Source organism: Hermetia illucens, chromosome 3, assembly GCF_905115235.1.
Source record: "Hermetia illucens chromosome 3, iHerIll2.2.curated.20191125, whole genome shotgun sequence".
Classification (NCBI taxonomy): domain Eukaryota; kingdom Metazoa; phylum Arthropoda; class Insecta; order Diptera; family Stratiomyidae; genus Hermetia; species Hermetia illucens.
This window is the reverse complement of record NC_051851.1, coordinates 145,467,358-145,484,353: the sequence shown is the minus strand read 5'-3', so window position 1 is coordinate 145,484,353 and position 16,996 is coordinate 145,467,358. Positions and strand designations below refer to the sequence as shown.

Genomic DNA, 16,996 nt, shown 5'->3' with positions numbered 1-16,996 from the left:
TAAAACCCTCGCATTGATTCCACCCGCCAGCTTAGATCCGGTGGGAAGGAATACTGTGCCATGTAACCCACCGCCGGTCTTAAACTCTGCCCCGGTTGGAAAGCTTACAGCAAAATACCTATTACAGTCGAACCTGGATATAAGGAATTGCAAGGGAAACTCACTTAAATTCCTTATAAACAAGTTTTCCATTTATCCAGTTTTCCTTATACAGAGGCTTTCAGCAAAAAATTCCTTTTATCCAGGTTTTTGAATAAACAAAAAATTTCAAAACGTGTCACAATAGAAAATTGCACGATTCCAAGAAAAAAAAAAGACCTTCCCTTTTTGTCGTTCAGGGGAAAATTCCATATATAGAGGTCATGACAACTGAATAACATAAAAATTTCCATTTAAAGAGGCTCCGGAAAAAAAATGAATTCCTTATAAAGAGGTTTTCTATTCCATATATAGAAGTTCGAAAAATTGAAAAATGTTATTTTTTCTTTGAAAATTGAAGGTGCACGAAAAAATGTTCCATTTAAAGAAGTTTTCCTTATATCCAAGTTCCTTATATCCAGGTTCGACTGTAGTTTGATAATCCGTTAGGAGCCCAGAGTTCCCGAGGTACTTCGTTTAGGATACTTCTATGCCCGTAGGGTTAGCTGCCCAATATCTGAACTCACGTAGCCTGATAGCACTGTACATTACAGCACATTTAATCTGGAGGTGCAGGAGTATATTGACGGAATCTTCCTGGTTGTATTGCAGAGCCCTAGTAGCACCTGCGCATGCGGTTCTGTTGTATTTCTGGCTTAGCATCTGCCACTATACATAAAAGAGTGTACTTTAGGATGGAACGAAGCAAGGCTACAGAAATCGACCGGAATATATAACCTTGCTCGCAGTATATACGGGACGTTGAGCTAAAAATATATGTGTATTTGGAGTTGGTTTTGGAGACTATGAATAACCACGCCAGCACGATTACCGGAAAATCAACGGTGGCGGGGATCTCGACCTCGTTATCACTATCAGACTCGTGTTAAATGTCGGAACAGAATTGGCTGATAAAGATCAGGAGCCGAACTGCCGAGGAGGCGCTTTGCCGGGCTTCTGTTTCAAAGCAAAGGTGAGTGGGTTATGATCCGTAAACACTGTGAACGGTCTGTCTTCAAGGAAATGTTGGAAGTATTCAAGTATCCAACTGCGAAAGTGTGGCAGTTGTATTGATCGGGGTTTAGTTGTTTGGAAAAGAAGCTCAACGACTACTAGATCTGGTTGACCTTTTGGTGAAGGGCGGTGTCTACAGCAATATCTACCATAATGCATCAACGAATACGGCTAGGGGTGGATCTTGTTGAGGGAATGCCAAAAGTGTAATTTCCATCAGCTGTTACTTGGTGATCACAAACGCCACGACAGTCTTTCAGAAGCACACAAGCTTGCGGGGTTTTTGGTCCATACTGATAATCGTTAAGGATCGATTGATGGTGTGCGAGCTAAAAACGACCGCATCAGTTTAAGATGGACAAGAGCCTTCTGAAATCTTTAACTGTTTTCGGAAGGAAGAACAACACGGTTACCATCCGGGTTGGTAATCGTGAGGTCGTCTCAAAATCGGTTGTCAAATACCTGGGGGTGATGATCGATGCCAAGCTGAGTTTCAAGGGACACTTGGATTATGCGCGAGAAAAGGCAGCAAATGCCAGCTCATCCCTTGCAAGGATGATGCCTAACGTGGGAGGGCCGAAGTATAGTCGCAGGCTACTCATCGCGGGAGTGGTGAGGTCGATCCTGCTATACGCGGCCCCTGTCTGGGCGGGAGCATTGAACCACGCGGTCAACCGAAGGAAGATATGTTCGGCATACCGGCCAATTGCGCTAAGGGTGTGCAGCGCATTTAGGACGGCGTCGACGGAGGCAGTGTGTGTTATCGCAGGAATGATCCCTATAGATCTTCTAGCGAGCGAGGCACACTGGCTCTACGAAAAACGGAAGGCAAATCCAGCCGAGGTGAATGCGGATTTCCGAAAAGCCATCAGGAGAGAGTTGTGTGGCAAGTGGCAACAACGATGGGATAACTCCGACAAGGGCAGGTGGACCCATACATTGATCCCGTGCATCGAGAAATGGGTCAACCGAAAGCACGGAGAATTGAATTACCACCTGACACAGTTCCTTACGGGACACGGTGGCTATAGGAAGTACTTGCATCGCTTCGAGTTGGACGAGTCTCCCAACTGTCCTGAATGCGGTGCTACACTCGAGGACCCGGAGCACGTTATGTTCTATTGTCCCAGATTTCTACAGCAGAAAAGAAGGTTGAACAGCATCTTAGGGGCGGACATCGAGCCCTCCAACCTGGTGGAAGAGATGTTGAAGTCGGAGGAAAACTGGATGGCGGTAAATGAGGCAGTAGCCGTGGTGCAGACAAAACTCCTGGAGTTGGATCGAGCTCGGAAGGCGGCGCGACGGAGACGTGACATGGACGAGCTGGTATAGCGAACCAGAGCCTTCCCCGCGAAGTAATACTTCACGGTGGTCCCGCGGGGAGGGGCGGAAGAGTGGGGGTGGTTTTAGTGGGTGTGAATCCCACACACTGCTGCAACCTGGCGCAGCAGCGTCTTTCTAAGATTTCCACCTCCATCCATTAAAAAAAAAAAAAAAAAGCAGAGTGTTACAAATTACCATGTGATTGTTTAGATAATCGTGAATCAAGCGAAAAAAAAAAAAAAAAAAAACTGTTTTCGGAAGTGGAAAACTCGGAATGGCTTGCATTTTGCCTAGATCCGGTAACAGGCTTCAGGATTAGTCAGGTGGCCGGTGGTGGCACCATGACATTGAGTACTAAGTCGGCCTCAAGGAGGCGTTGAAAAATACGCGAGGTTCTCTAAATGCACGCACTCAAAACATCATCCAAATAAACGAAACAAAAGTGGAGGTTTCGTAAGGTCTGCCCACATTGCACAATCTAAACGTTAACCTAATGAACTCGAAGGTGTGCTTATTGTCGTTTTCAGACATCTGAAGGACCTACAGGGATTTGATCCTTTGCTTTGACTAAGTCCGAGGTCGAGAAAATACAAAAGTTTGCAAAATTGTACATGGATCGAACAGGATATCGGCTTGGGCATTATTTTTCATTAGGTTTAAAGACCATATGAAGAGACAATGAGCAGCAACTGTATGAAGGTGGAACTGCGGGGCTTTGCGATGGCATTCGACGCAGATAAAGAATCCAGTAGTGTTGCTATGGTGCTGAACATCATGCTTAATGCGCTGAGAGAGACTACGCTTAGCAACAATGTTGCGGTATTCAAAAAAAAAAAGAAACACCCGTATATGTGGGTCGGCATTGGGGGTGCAAAGAGAGATTCCTCCTGATGACCTAATGGACGTTGTGAGATCAATGAGAGACCTGTTGTTTAGATCAACTAGCAATCCATAGTGGCAGTCTGGACGAAAGCTGGGAGTGCTGATATCCGTGATAAACGCTGGTCGAAGTCTTAGATTCATGTCTACGTGCGGATCGACAAGGAATCTGCTGTTTCGATTGTGGTGTTAATTTATGATTCTAGGATGTGGGAGAAACCGAGATTTCAGCGCCTGTCTTGACAAGGTAGTGGCTCAAGCACATAGGCTCGTAAATTGTCAGGCGTCGTGGTGCTGCATTTCGAATAGCCGTTCCCAGAGCTCCCGACAAGTCTCCTCTGCTCTCCTGCTCTCCTGCTCTCCTCTGCTCACAGCTCTGGTCAAGTGGTCTTCCAGATGAGATTGGATTAACACACTTCTTAGCATGGATACTATCCAATCTTATTGTGGCTAGAGTCTCCAATAGTACTAACGTTATTGAATGCTCCCTCTATAAACATAGTAGAGCGATCAACCATGCTAATTATCTCATAACCGCCGTTTATGTCTATTTGTCGTTGAGGCGAGCTACAAAAGCCATATGCGCGCATCTCCAAGAAGGTGGTACGCAGCTCCGGTAAATCTCTACAAGCCGGGGCACAACCTTTTTTTGCTAGTCTTGTTAGGAACCGAAGATTTCAATGCAGGGAAACTGTTTATAATCAAATTCACTGGGGCTGCATAAACTCCATGGGGGATCCTGACTATCAGACTTCCTCGCTGACTCCAGGATCTCCAGGAAGCCTTTCGGCTAGGTAGATATTGAAGACCTACTGCTCCGACTTTGCGCCAGTTTGTCTGTCATGTCAATGTTATCATCTCGCCCACCAGTGAATTTGTTTTTGGTAACTTGGTCAAACTTCCTCCAGTCAATGCTCCTGGGGTCTCTGGGAGGGACTGAGCGCGTGATTTGAGAAGGATCAGTTCGCCATCCTAAGTCTAGGCTATGGTTGGTGTTATTTCCCTGGAAATGGTGTCTCCCTCAGAATGAAGTATATTGACTGCAACTATAGGAGATAATTGATATAGATTCCCAACTTCCGAGGAGCCTTTAAGGGCACAGTTAACTTTAGCTTGATTGATCAGCTTAGGAAATTGCCTTTGGACGGGACGCGGCGCAAATGAATAACATGGAACCTTATCGACAACTGTGTAATCTTTTGCTGGAGTAAACTTTATGATCAGATGTGATTTATACGTTGCGGAAACTGAGGCTTATTGCAGGGTTGGAAACTCATTTTTTATAAATTTTATAAGCCTTCATTGCTATTTTCGTATAATCCAATTTAAATCAATTCAAAGCCGATAAGACCCGATGGTGAAGCCTCTTCCTGATGACAATATTTTTGTCAAATATTTGCAATAAGATTGTTTGCAATAGGTAGGCTTCGTGTCTGACGCTTCAAGGTTGTTAGATTAAACAATTTTATCAAAGATTGTTTTATGGTAAGCAATTTGCTATGAATTGCAAATATTTGTATTTGACAAATGAAATTAAAGGTAAGGGTGTAAATTTTCCGTTGATGCTTTCCAAACAACGAATCGCTAATTATCTGTTGCTTTTATAGGAGGTGATGACAATAATTTATATAGCCGCATTAGGCAAACAGTTTTAAACATTTATTCATTCCAAGCTGTTCATGGAAATATCATAAAACAATTTCAAAACAATTTTTTTAAGCTTATTGATAAGTATACATACTTGTTGGATATCGATAAGTCAGGTAAGATAAGGATCACGGTAAGGCTAATGATCCAAAGATAAGGATCACGGTAAGGCTAATGATCCGATAATTGCAAGGCATTTGAATTTCAATTCATCTTATCTGAAACATTCTATATCCATTGACAAACTCATGAGTAGATGCCATTTCTTTACAGGGTAGAGTCCAATTTCAGGATGGGAAGGAGGAAGATCAAGAAGTGCAATGAAATGTTTACTTGATCAAGTAACCATTTTAAGCATTGGTGGGGGCCATTTTATTAAGGATGTCATCATCATTATCCGTGAAAATAAGGAATTCAAGAGGGTGAAAGAGCGCTTTATCATGGATATTAATCTTGGTATTTCTGGTAAACTGTTAGTATTTGGGAGGGACGCTTTATGTAAATTTGGCGTTTAGGGGTAAAGTGTTTTAGTGTTTAACACTGTATGAGATGACAAAGGACTTTCGACGCTGGATCGATATTCTTTAGATATCTTGGGCACGGATGGGCGGATCTTGGTTGCAGTAACTTCAATGGCAGCGCACTTGAATGGAGCATACCTCACATCGACTCCAGAGGGAAATGAATTCTCAAAATGGCGGCAAGAATAGGGCTCATAGTTTTAAATACCGGATCCATCCCAACGCTCCGGCCCCCAGGCTGCGAAAGAGTCATTCCCAACGTAACTGACTGGAAGGCTTCTCGGCAAGCCTTCGAAGTTGTTGGTGTGCACCACCCCGGCACTCTTACTGAACAACGGGAGACTTGTCGAAGCTCTTAGAGAAGACGAGGCGACGCTGAAGGGCACTCTTGGGGGTGGCGACGCTACAGCTAACACTGTTGTGAATTCAGTTACGATAAGGATAGTCTGCGGAGCTTCCCTGCCCAGAAGTGCATCGAGACGTGGCAGGCCTTCTATGTATTGCCGAGCTCCGGAAGGAATGCCACAAACTCCTTCGCTTGATACAACGTTTAAACGACCGGGAGGACGCATGTACCAAAATTACAAAGTACAAATCACTCCGGAAAATCGGGGCTCTGTTGAGACACTGTTCTTTTAAGTCCGGTAAGATAGGCCGCATTTCCACATTTTTCTATAAAAGAATTATAAAAGAACTGAAAGAGTCAGTCTTCTATATGTAAATAAGAAGGCGCCGGGACCCGGCAGTGGTATAAAAACTAGTGCTCCAACATCGGCCAGAGCTACTTGGCGCATTGAACGTTTGCCTGAAAGAAGCATTTTTATTTCCCGTTGAAAGGTGGCGATGCTTGCACTGAGCAGGCGAAAGGCGACCCTGAGCTACCGTTTTGATACCGAACAGCTCATATGCTTGGCATTGTCAGGAAAGTGCTCCAAAAGCTTATCAGAAGCAGTCTCGCTGTAGCGATATGTGTTGCGAGAGATTTATCCCTATGGCACTTTGGTTTTAGAGCAGGGAGTCCTACAATAGATGCTGTCATTTAAATCGAGGATGCCATTCATCGAGCGAACGCACACAGCCGCCGACCTTGAAGGATGCTACTCGTAACGCTTATGTCAGGAATACCTTTAATTCCGTGAGATGGAAAGACATTCTAGATATCCTAGACATTACTTTTCACGTGCCGATTTATCCCTAACGGGTATTGAGGAATTACCTGAGAAATCGCTCCCTGCTCTATTAGACACTAGGGGGCCAGAGGAGGATGGAGGTCATATCGGGGGTCGCGCAGGGATTCGTCCTAGGGTCGGACCTCTGGAACGATTCCTACGATAGCTTACTAAGACTCGACATGCCAGAAGAGTCGCGATGGTCGGCTGCGCAGAAGACATTGCGGTACTTGTTGCTGGACGCACTGTCGAACAGGCGCAAAGCAGGCTTGGCATGTTTATGCGAAGAGTAAGTGGATGAATGACTGTTCATGGTTTCAGTCTTGCGATCAGTGAGTCTATAATGGAGTCAAAACCAAAGGTTAAGTACTTTGGAATGACGGTTGGCTCAAAGATGAACAAATCAAAGCAACAGTGGAGAAGTGTACAGTTAGGGTTTCCGCCTTAAGTCGGCTATTGGCAAACATCCTGCGTCTAGCAAGCGATGTCTTCTGATGAGTACAACGCCGTGTGTTTTGCTCTAAGGTGCAGAGGTATGGTCTGATGCTGTAGGCAAGAAGCTATATCGTAAACACCTTTCACATGTATAGAGACGACCGCGGGAATGATTTTGGTTGTCCTTCTTGCTAAGGAGCGTAAAGCCATATACGAGTGCAAAGGGGAATAACCGAGAAGGGTGGTTGCTTGTGGAGAACGGCAATGTGCAGTAAATGAGTAGCAATTCTCTTAACAAAATGAGACAAGAGGCAGATGGACTGCGCCGCTCATTTAAAATTTAGGTTTGTGGCTGAATCTGAGGCATGGTGAAATTGATTATTTCCTTACGTAGTTCCTAAATGGGCATGGAGGTTTTCAGTGGTATACCTATGCACAAGATTGGGAAGGCACGATCTCCTGATTATGCGTTTTGTAATGCAGTTGGGTACGACACCCATCATACTGTTTTTTTTTGTGGGAAAGAATCGGTCAACAACAACAGCATTGTCAGGGAGATGCTGAGGAGGGCTGACAGGTGTAGCCGTGTTGCATATTACGTTCGGATTCTTCTCATTGTAAATTAATTCCCGTTTTCCTCTCCTCTACCATGCAATTCTTTGAGCTTGAAAGCAATTCTTTGAGCTTGGAGGCTAGCCCAAAGTAACGAGATAAACGATTCCTGGCTAGTTCTCTGATGGTGGGCAGATGTTTAATTGGTCGTCCGATGGCGGGAGTACGTAGAGGCATTCGTCGCTACGGATGAGCACGTGTCTTGTTGTCATCAGGTTCTTGAATATGAAAGCTCTTTTGTTTTGTGTCGGTTTCCACGTAATATTTGGAAATACTATCTTAGCTTGAGAGTGAAATGCGATGTGTATAGTTACTAGTTGTGGGTAATCATAGACCGTGAGCTTTGCAGATGAGCTGATGATGAAAATGGTAGACCTTACCATTAGTTGCAGAATGGTACGCTGTATTTTTTGTATGGGTTTCACTGGTTATGGGTGATGTCTTCTTGAGTGGAGAGTAGCGCTATAACCGGCTAACAAGAAAAATGGTCTTCTGTAGGTAATATCATGGTAACATTTGTTTCAGGATGAGATAGGTGCTGTACGCTATCCGGAAAGGATGATTAGTGTTAGAACTATTACATCATAGCCAGTAATTCGTGGTGAGGGCGGTGCACGCTTCTTTAAGAACAGATTCAGAATAGATAGATAAATATAAAGCTTCTTCCGTAATTCTCCTCATGATCGGTAGAATACGTTCTGCCATATTTCCTTAGTAGGTAAGCCGAGCCTCGAAAACAAACATGCTGAAGATCTATAAGAAGTCCGTAGTGTATTAAGAAATTCGTTTCAAATATGGATTTAAAAAAGCCCGTTATTACAAATACTTCAAGTTGACCTCATCGAAAACTGAGGTTGAGGTTGATGATTCCATATATGCCAATCGGTGGTCCGCTTTACTGCCGAAGGTTGAACCGTGCCTTGGAACAAGGTCCTTCGACTTTAGGGCACGATTAGATGGACAGAACGGCGGCTGTGTTCATTGTCCCCCCCTCTAGGGACTCTCGATGGCATTTTCTTAAGTGTTCCCAAGAGTCCTTATTGTTCACGATTTTATGAGCTATTTGTCACCGAATCTGTAATGATATCGCGAAATACAATGATATATAGCGGAGGCGGCAACGCGATGACTTCCTATATTACTGTCGTGGATTTGTTGTGTTATGCTGCACACCTTGTATCTACCATTTCGAACCAAATTGCGGAGTAATTGGGTAATCGGGACTGGTTTTTGGAACTAGTTACAGTAATACAGGTCATACTGGCCTACAGGCGTGTTACGTCGTTGACACAGCTTTTTATGCTTATCTTGAATCCTGCTGAATATACTTTCTTTCGATGTCATTGAAAGTTACCAGGTGAATCGAATGAGCTGTCACGAATGCAACAAAAGCTTTTTATGTGTTTATTATATGTAGGAATAATTGGCCTTGATTTACATTGCGATGTTGAGTTAAAATAGACTGACTTTTCTTAAGAATGACCCTTCTACTTAACTCCAAAGCAATTAAGTAATTGTTAGTGGAGAAGCTACTTCGGTAAAAAATTATAGTCGATTTTGCGTACACTCATGAAATTGTTCTTGTGAATATATGGGTCATCAAACGATTGTCTCATATCTCTACATTTTACAGCGGAAACAGTGAAACCCAAATCGAATATGTTCCTGTAAGATGCCGATAGTTTACCACCGTCACTGACTATAAAGCAGTTTTTTATGAAAACATCGTACCCCAAACTCGACCGTTGATTGCTGTCTTGCGAATGAATCCACCAATAAAATACTGGCCTGCCGCGAATTAAATGCTGGCGATATCATAAGAAAAGGCTGAAATGATCTCACTTACGCGATTGCCAACAATGAAGAATCAAGGAACCAAGTTAAAAATATGCTCCACAGAACTCGGGGTCACTAAGTTAGGTCAACGGTTCATCAACCGAGATACTTGTCCTTGGAATGACGATGTCTAAATGAAAAGCCTCTATCATAATTTACTCGACGATAAAACGCTGGCCAATTGGCGCATTTACAAGAGTCCCAATCGGGAAGCAAAAAAAAACATCGTCCGAACAATCCATTTCAAAGACTTCACGATAAACTGGACACCCGGGATGGCGAGAGAGATCTGTATGGATTTGTCAAAAGCCGAAGACCGTGGGATTTAGTCCCCGAGACAGGTACCCACGTAAAGCACAGAGACGTAACTGCCAGCGTGATTGAAGTCGCAGAAGCAATAAACCGAATGAAATCGAGGAAAGTAGCAGGACCTAGCAACGTCGCATCTGAACTTTGGAAAGAGCTGGGACTCAGCACTATGTCGCAGTGAGTTCATCAATCGGGTTATTGAGGAAGGTAGAACACCACAAAAAAGATAGCAGCAGAGTGTTACAAATTACCATGTGATTGTTTAGATAATCGTGAATCAAGCGGGGTTTGTCAATAACTGCGGAGCTTCTAACGCAACATACGAAGCGTTGTTCATGGAATAACACCATGAGAAATACCGCTTTTTATTACCTTGCATTTCTGGATCTAGAGAAGGTATTTGCCCGTGAACTCATCTGGTATGTTTTATGGCAGCACCTGGTGCACCTGTTGGTGGTCATCAAGGAAGCGGCCCCTCATTACTGCTCTTTGTTTTTGTTATGAATACTGTCACACACGATATTACATTTCCAGTACCCTATACACTGCTTTATGCAGGTGATGTTTTCATGGCGTCTCATAGCAAAGCTGATCTCGTTTAACTTTCCCAAGAATGGAATGATCGCCACATGCAATACGGTTATAGGTTGAACTTGAATAAAACGGAATCTTCGTCGAACGATCCTCATGAAATAGGGAATATGACTGTCAGTGGCAGTGACCCAGAACTGAGCGATTTTAATATCTCGGATTAATGTTATCAGCTAATAGAGAGCTGCGTTATGAAATTGCTTCACGCATTAGCGAAACCAAGATGAAGTGGCGTTCCACACCTGGTGTTCTTTGTGATCGACGCATCAACAAATGCCCTCAATTTAAAATTTAACGCAGCATTGTCCCCCTGGTCACCCTCTATGGACGTTGGCTGACTATAAATTACAATGAACGGCGTGTCGCAGTAATGGCCATTTTCACATACGAAATTAGAATAACCGCAATCAATATATGGGGTTCCACCGATTTTGGAAAATTCGCACTAACGAGAACTCGCTCAAGTTGATGGGAAACGACCACGAGGCCGGCCGGATCAAACAATGGCTCGATGCCGTTCATGGGATTTGAAAACCACGCAACTGCATCCAAATCAGATGTTTAACAGAGCAAAATGCGCAAACGATCGCCACGAGCAGACCCTGCTTGTGAGTGGGACAAAGGCTAAAGAAAAAAAGGAAACAGAGGAAGAAGGCAATTCCCTTAATAAAAGGGACACCCGGACTATAACTTAAACAAGTCGGGAAACCGAAAGCTTGACGCTTCAGCTACGAAAGGTTTTGTGCATTTCTTTGTACGTAGCACGTAATATATCCATATATTATGTGAGAGTATCCACTTTCGGGTGATATTGACATTCATAGTCTGCAATTTTCAAAGAAGCAACAAATTTGAGGTATTATAACTTTGTTAGTAATAGTGCGATTTCCACCAAACTTGGTAAGATCATGCCCTATATTATAGCCTATATCACTGCAAAATTTCATGGTACTAGGATGAACTTAAGGGGGGTTTCTAGCCAATTACAAAAAATTGTAGTAATATACTATTATTAACTTTATTTAAACAGATATCGGCATGGAAGGTATTTCGGAGCCCAGGTACCATATAGTGGCAGCCTCCTGATTTTTTTCAGATTTTTAGGTTTAATAGTTTCTGAGAATGGCCCCCTTAAAGAAGTGATCACTTTCAACCCCCGGCGCTCCCCACCCTTCCAACGAATGTCAAAACTAAGATCTGCTTTGAAAAGTACTAATCGAGACCTTTCATTTGATACCCCACATGACTATATTTGATGAAAATAAATTTTACACCCCCCTTTTGCATGTATGGGGACCCCCCCTTAAATTGGACGTAAAAGGATGTAATTCACTGTATGCGTGAGCGTTCACAGTTCCCACCTTTCTACCAAATTTGGTGTCAATCGCTATAACCGTCTCCGAGAAAAATGCGTGTGACGGACAGACAGACAGACAGACAGACAGACAGACGGACAGACAGACAGACAGACAGAAAGACAGACAGTAAACCGATTCTAATAAGGTTTTGTGTTTACACAAAACCTTAAAAACATCGGCGAGTTGCGTTCAGCTGCCTGCAGTCAATCCGAAAACATGACGAGATGGTCCTGCATATCATATGCAGTAGTTATGGTTCCTCAGATTTAGACCTTAGAAGAAGATATATCGGAAAGGCTCTTTCAACAGGGGCCGTTTGAATATTGGATATTACAATGAACTTTATATTTGTATGAGGTCTTGGAGTTACGATTCCTTCCATTTCTTCAATCTGTTGTCATGAGGACGCTTGGTATGCTTGGACCAACAATGTCTTGCTTCTTTGTTCTTATGCTCCTAGTAAAATCGGCCCTAAGTCTATCTACTGAAGACGAATTTGTAATCCTGATCTATTAAGATAGAATTTCTTATATTTACATTTGATAATTTGATGATTTCATTACATTTGGCGTTAATGTGGTATGTATGGGGTGGAGGCTCTCTTTTTTCGAAGATTTATATCCAAAGATTCAAAGATTTAAGAACTACATAGATCCCACGCGAAGACATTAAAAATTAAACAAATTGCCTGATGATTGTTTGTTTAGGCTTATTTGAGTCTTGAGTTTCAGTTTATAAATTAAAAAGGAAAACCTTCAGCTTGAAATCAAATTCAACTGATCCCACATTGGGCGCCGTTTGTGTAAAGTGTAAGCATTAGGAGTTCCAGATGAAAGCACAAAAAAAAATTTGCAAAAATGGTCGAGAAGGACAATCAGATTTAAAGCACATTTTTATCAGATCTCTGGAGTTTTCGAACCCACTTAATTCAGTTGATACTTCAAATAAAGGATATTAATTTACTTTTAGTCAATTAGCGCCCAATGTGGGGTGTCGACACGCACTGGTTTGAAAACAGGATGGTTAATTTACTATGTTTACTAGCATCAGCTTGCTAGATCTAAATCATCAAAAAGATGGTACCTCATTAATTCATCTTATGTCCTCTATTAGTTCTAATCTATTCCTTAGTTTTATGATTTTGTCGACTAACAATGAAAAGCGTGTTCTAATAAAACACTCGAAGATACATTTTCAAGCAAACACGCAAGACCAAATAAGGGTTGAAAAGTGAGGTCCGATGGTTGTATCCCCGCTCTGTTGAGTAATATCTCAATTGCCATAACTCAAGGATGTTTTCCATTTTCCTCGAAAATTTGTCATTCAAATGAAATCATTCTGCTCGAGCGTATTTACCATTTGACTTCCTTGAACTCAATATCCCAGCCCGACAGCATGCCCGTATATCCAACCAAGTTCCTTCGCAATTACCTTATTAACATTTAATTACCGTTCATTCAATTTGTATTGATTCCCTTAACTTCCAATGTACGACATCTCAAGTTGAATTAATGCTTGTTGAGAGTATATCGAGGTCCCAATAATAATGTTCGCATTATATGAAAAGACTAAATGAAAACAACAAACAAGGATCTCGTATTGAATGTTTACTCTGTATTTGTTATGCCTTTATCACCAAAAATTAGGCTAAAATGCCAATTTGTGTGCTTGTATAAGCCAGGACGAGAATCCTTGGTATAAATTTATTTGTTCTGTGTACGTAGGCTACAAACGTGCAGAATATGCAGGCTTACATATCGATGTATATGGACATTTTGGGGGGGTGCATGTAGGAAACTCTGAAGGAGTCCTTGCTATTCTTCTTCTTTGTATCCTGTGTATAGAAAATTGGGTAATTAATCCAATTACATTTTCCCATTTGAAGATTACTTCCTGTTGATTTATTGGTTTCTTTTTATTTATGTTTATGTGGAAGGCGCTGTTCGGTTTTTGTCCTTTTCAAATGTCTGCGGTGATTACATGTTGTTCTGTATTTATTTTATCGGTTTCTGGTGAATGCCAAATCCTTGGCATTCTTTGAATGATTATTCTAGCTTGAAGGATTTACCAAATTTAGATTTCCTATGAAGAGCGCGTTTGGGGCCTTCCTACACAAAGTATTTATATTCAAGGCAAAACTACTCATTAGATATCCAATTTCCAAAGTGACCATATAAATATTTACCATAATTTTGATGTTGTTTGCAGTTATTCTAACGTATTCACATATGTTTGCTTTTCATTTCATTTGAACTTGTACTCACCGCAACTAGTTGTTGACAAATGACTGTGTATTGACTCAGCATCAGGTGCAGGGGTTGAATTTACAAGGATACTTTTCCGTCTCGTTGGTCCAATTTCAGAATGTGAATGTATCGATGCCTGGAAGTTAAAAAAATCTTAAAATATTTTGTTTTGTTTTCGGCTTTAACTTAATTGTACCTTGTACGTTGTAAGTGTAAGCCCTGTGAGTTGGGGCTTAAGAATATACTTAAAGTCTTCCCTGCTTGCCCTAAGAGGCGAGTAAAAGCGAGTGAAATTTGTGGGTTAGTAACCAAATTTTGAAACTTAATAACTTCCGAAACTACGACAACGCCTCGGATAGGGACTGACCAAACGGCAACGACCTTTGGTTATCGAAAACGGTCTATGATTGGTTTCTAGAATGTGCGCACGCTTTTCGACAACGGTAGTGAGGGTTTTCTGTTCCATCGATTTAAGCTGCATATTCTCGGCCTAAACGAAGTAAGATGGGGGGGGGGGGGGTATCTCAGAGTGCTCCTCTCTCTCTTATGACAATATGCTTTTGTACTCTGGAAAGCGAAGTGGTAACAGCCGGGAATTTGGCTGTTTCTGTCGGGTGCCGCAAGGCGCGTTCTCTTGACTTGGGAGCCGGTCTATCACAGATTTCTGACTACAAGATTCCGGTCCAGGTTAAGGATACTTCCGATATAGTGGAGAGGGATGCTTTCTACGAGCGATCAGAAGCAGTTCAGAAGAGGCGCTTCTTAAAGGTGACATTGTGATCGTGATGACTGGTTTGAATGACTAGGTGGCCCCTGACAACAACTTGGTCGGATATGTGATGGAGAAACACGGTCTTGGTGACAGTAAAGATAATGGTGGGAAGTTTGTGGATTTCAGCAACTTCCACCGCCTCGTCATTGTAGTAGATTTAGGAGTTGGATGCGCGTAACAAGAGAGGCACTGACATTGGCCTCAAAAGGGATCACCATTTGATGATCGCTTATATTCGCTTGCGTATTTGGTACGTCTCTTTTTATATTGCTCGAGAACTGCTACTCTCCATGTTCAACATCAATCGCTCGTCTGATCCAGCTGTCGTTCGGTCGTGGATAGCTAAGATAGCTAGATATCCACCTGAGAATGTCGATGTCGATCAAAAATATTCTTTTCTCTGGGGCTCTGCAGCTCGCCAGCGTCATACGATCTAATTGACTGCGGAATCGTGGAAGCGGATCAATGAGCGAAATTGTTTGACGATTCTATTGACCGGTGCGAGTCATGACGGGCGTGCCGAGCTTGAACTCCAATACCGAACGAGATTTTAAGACGTTCAGCGTAGTGTGCGCCATCACAAAAGAGAATTTGTTAGTGCGCTGGTCAGGGAAGTGGAAGAGCGCCATGATTTCAGAAGGTTATCCTGTATCACGAAAGCGCTTGGATTTGGTTGCAAATCTTGCGATGGTGTTGTGAAGGACGTTAATGGTCGACTTCTCATCCATGATGACGAGTAGTTTAAGAGGTGTAAAGAACAGTTCGCCACAGTTCTTAACTGCATCACTTCCGATGAGGTTTCGCCTCATGCGGATGAAATGGCTAGTCACCATAATATGCGGATGCAGCATGTTTCTCCAAGCAGAAGGGAAATCAATTCGGTCATCAATGCACGCAAATGAAGTAAAGACGCAGCGCATGAGGATATCTCCGCAGAGTTATTTATCGGGGCACTTGCAGTTACTGTAGACTTGCTAATTCTATTCATACGAAAATCTTGGATATCCGAGACCTTTCCTAGAGAGTGGAAGAAAGGGACGATCGTTAAGATCCCTTAAAAGGGCGCAAAGTTTGGGTGTGACAAATGCAGAAGTATTTGCCTGCTCTCTGCGTTGCAAAGATAATAGCTAAGATAATCCTGAAATGCATTAAAAGAATATATAAATAGCTTGATCGACAGAGCGCTGCTCTCTCCATTTCGGATCCTCCTGCATTGATTACATCAACATGCTATTCATCATTTCGGAACAGTGTGCAGATTTTAGATCTTCGTTTAACCTGCTCTTCATCGATAGGAGGGCAGAAGGGCATTCCGGAGAAACCAATAGCTATTATCAGAGCGACATATAATGGCGCAAAGCATCACATGCTCCACCGAGGAGGATTTTGAAGTCCGAAACGGAGTCACTGATATTATTACTTCTTGTCATCGGTGACGTTCTTCATGTTATCTTCTCCGGAGGACACGGAGAGACTCAGTGGAGGACGGTAGGACTGAATTAGATGTTTCCAGGCGCGTAAATAGCGCAGTTGATAGATCACAAACTGAGGGGGGGGGGGGGGCGAGGCGAGAATTGCATTGTTGAAACCCACTCTCCTTAGATGGCTGATGAGTGGGTCGTCCCAACGGCAATTAGCGCAAAACAGTAGAGAAAAAGCATGGCGAATTTAGGAAATCTCGGTGGGAGTTGAAGCGCATTTTAAATAACCGCGAACGATGCCGTGTACGTGTGGTTGACGCGATATACCCCAACAATTAGTAAATGGTAACCATATTGGAAACATATGGTATGTACGACGGCGACCCCAATCGGGGCCTCGGTGTGTAGACACACAGACAATAGTACCTACCCATACTGAGATAAATTTTAGACAAGATTACAAGAAGCACGCCTTGTTGGTAAGGAAATCAGTGGTGTAAACTTTCGACATCTTCATCTATTTTATGTCAACGGAAGGACTAGACCTTGCTCTTGCATCGTGATTTCAAAATACCCGTCGGCAATATTGTTGGACGAGCTAGGTGATGCCGGTCAACGTCCAAAGCCATAAAAAGTTAACAGGAAGATAAGGCGATTCTTTGGAGTTCTACATATTTTCCCTACGACGAAGTTGAAGTCTTCAGTGTGACTTTTGTAAGAGTAGC

General features: G+C 42.7%; 1 protein-coding gene across 2 annotated transcripts in view; it reads right to left on the bottom strand.

Annotated features, from left to right (window-relative positions):
• Positions 1-16,996, bottom strand: part of LOC119651913 (sodium/hydrogen exchanger 9B2) — a 176,660-nt gene that overhangs the window by 35,752 nt on the left and 123,912 nt on the right. For both annotated transcript variants that reach the window (XM_038055739.1, XM_038055741.1), the window contains exon 3: positions 14,097-14,214. In XM_038055739.1, coding sequence (XP_037911667.1) covers positions 14,097-14,214 — 118 coding nt within the window. The remainder of the gene's footprint in view (positions 1-14,096; positions 14,215-16,996) is intronic.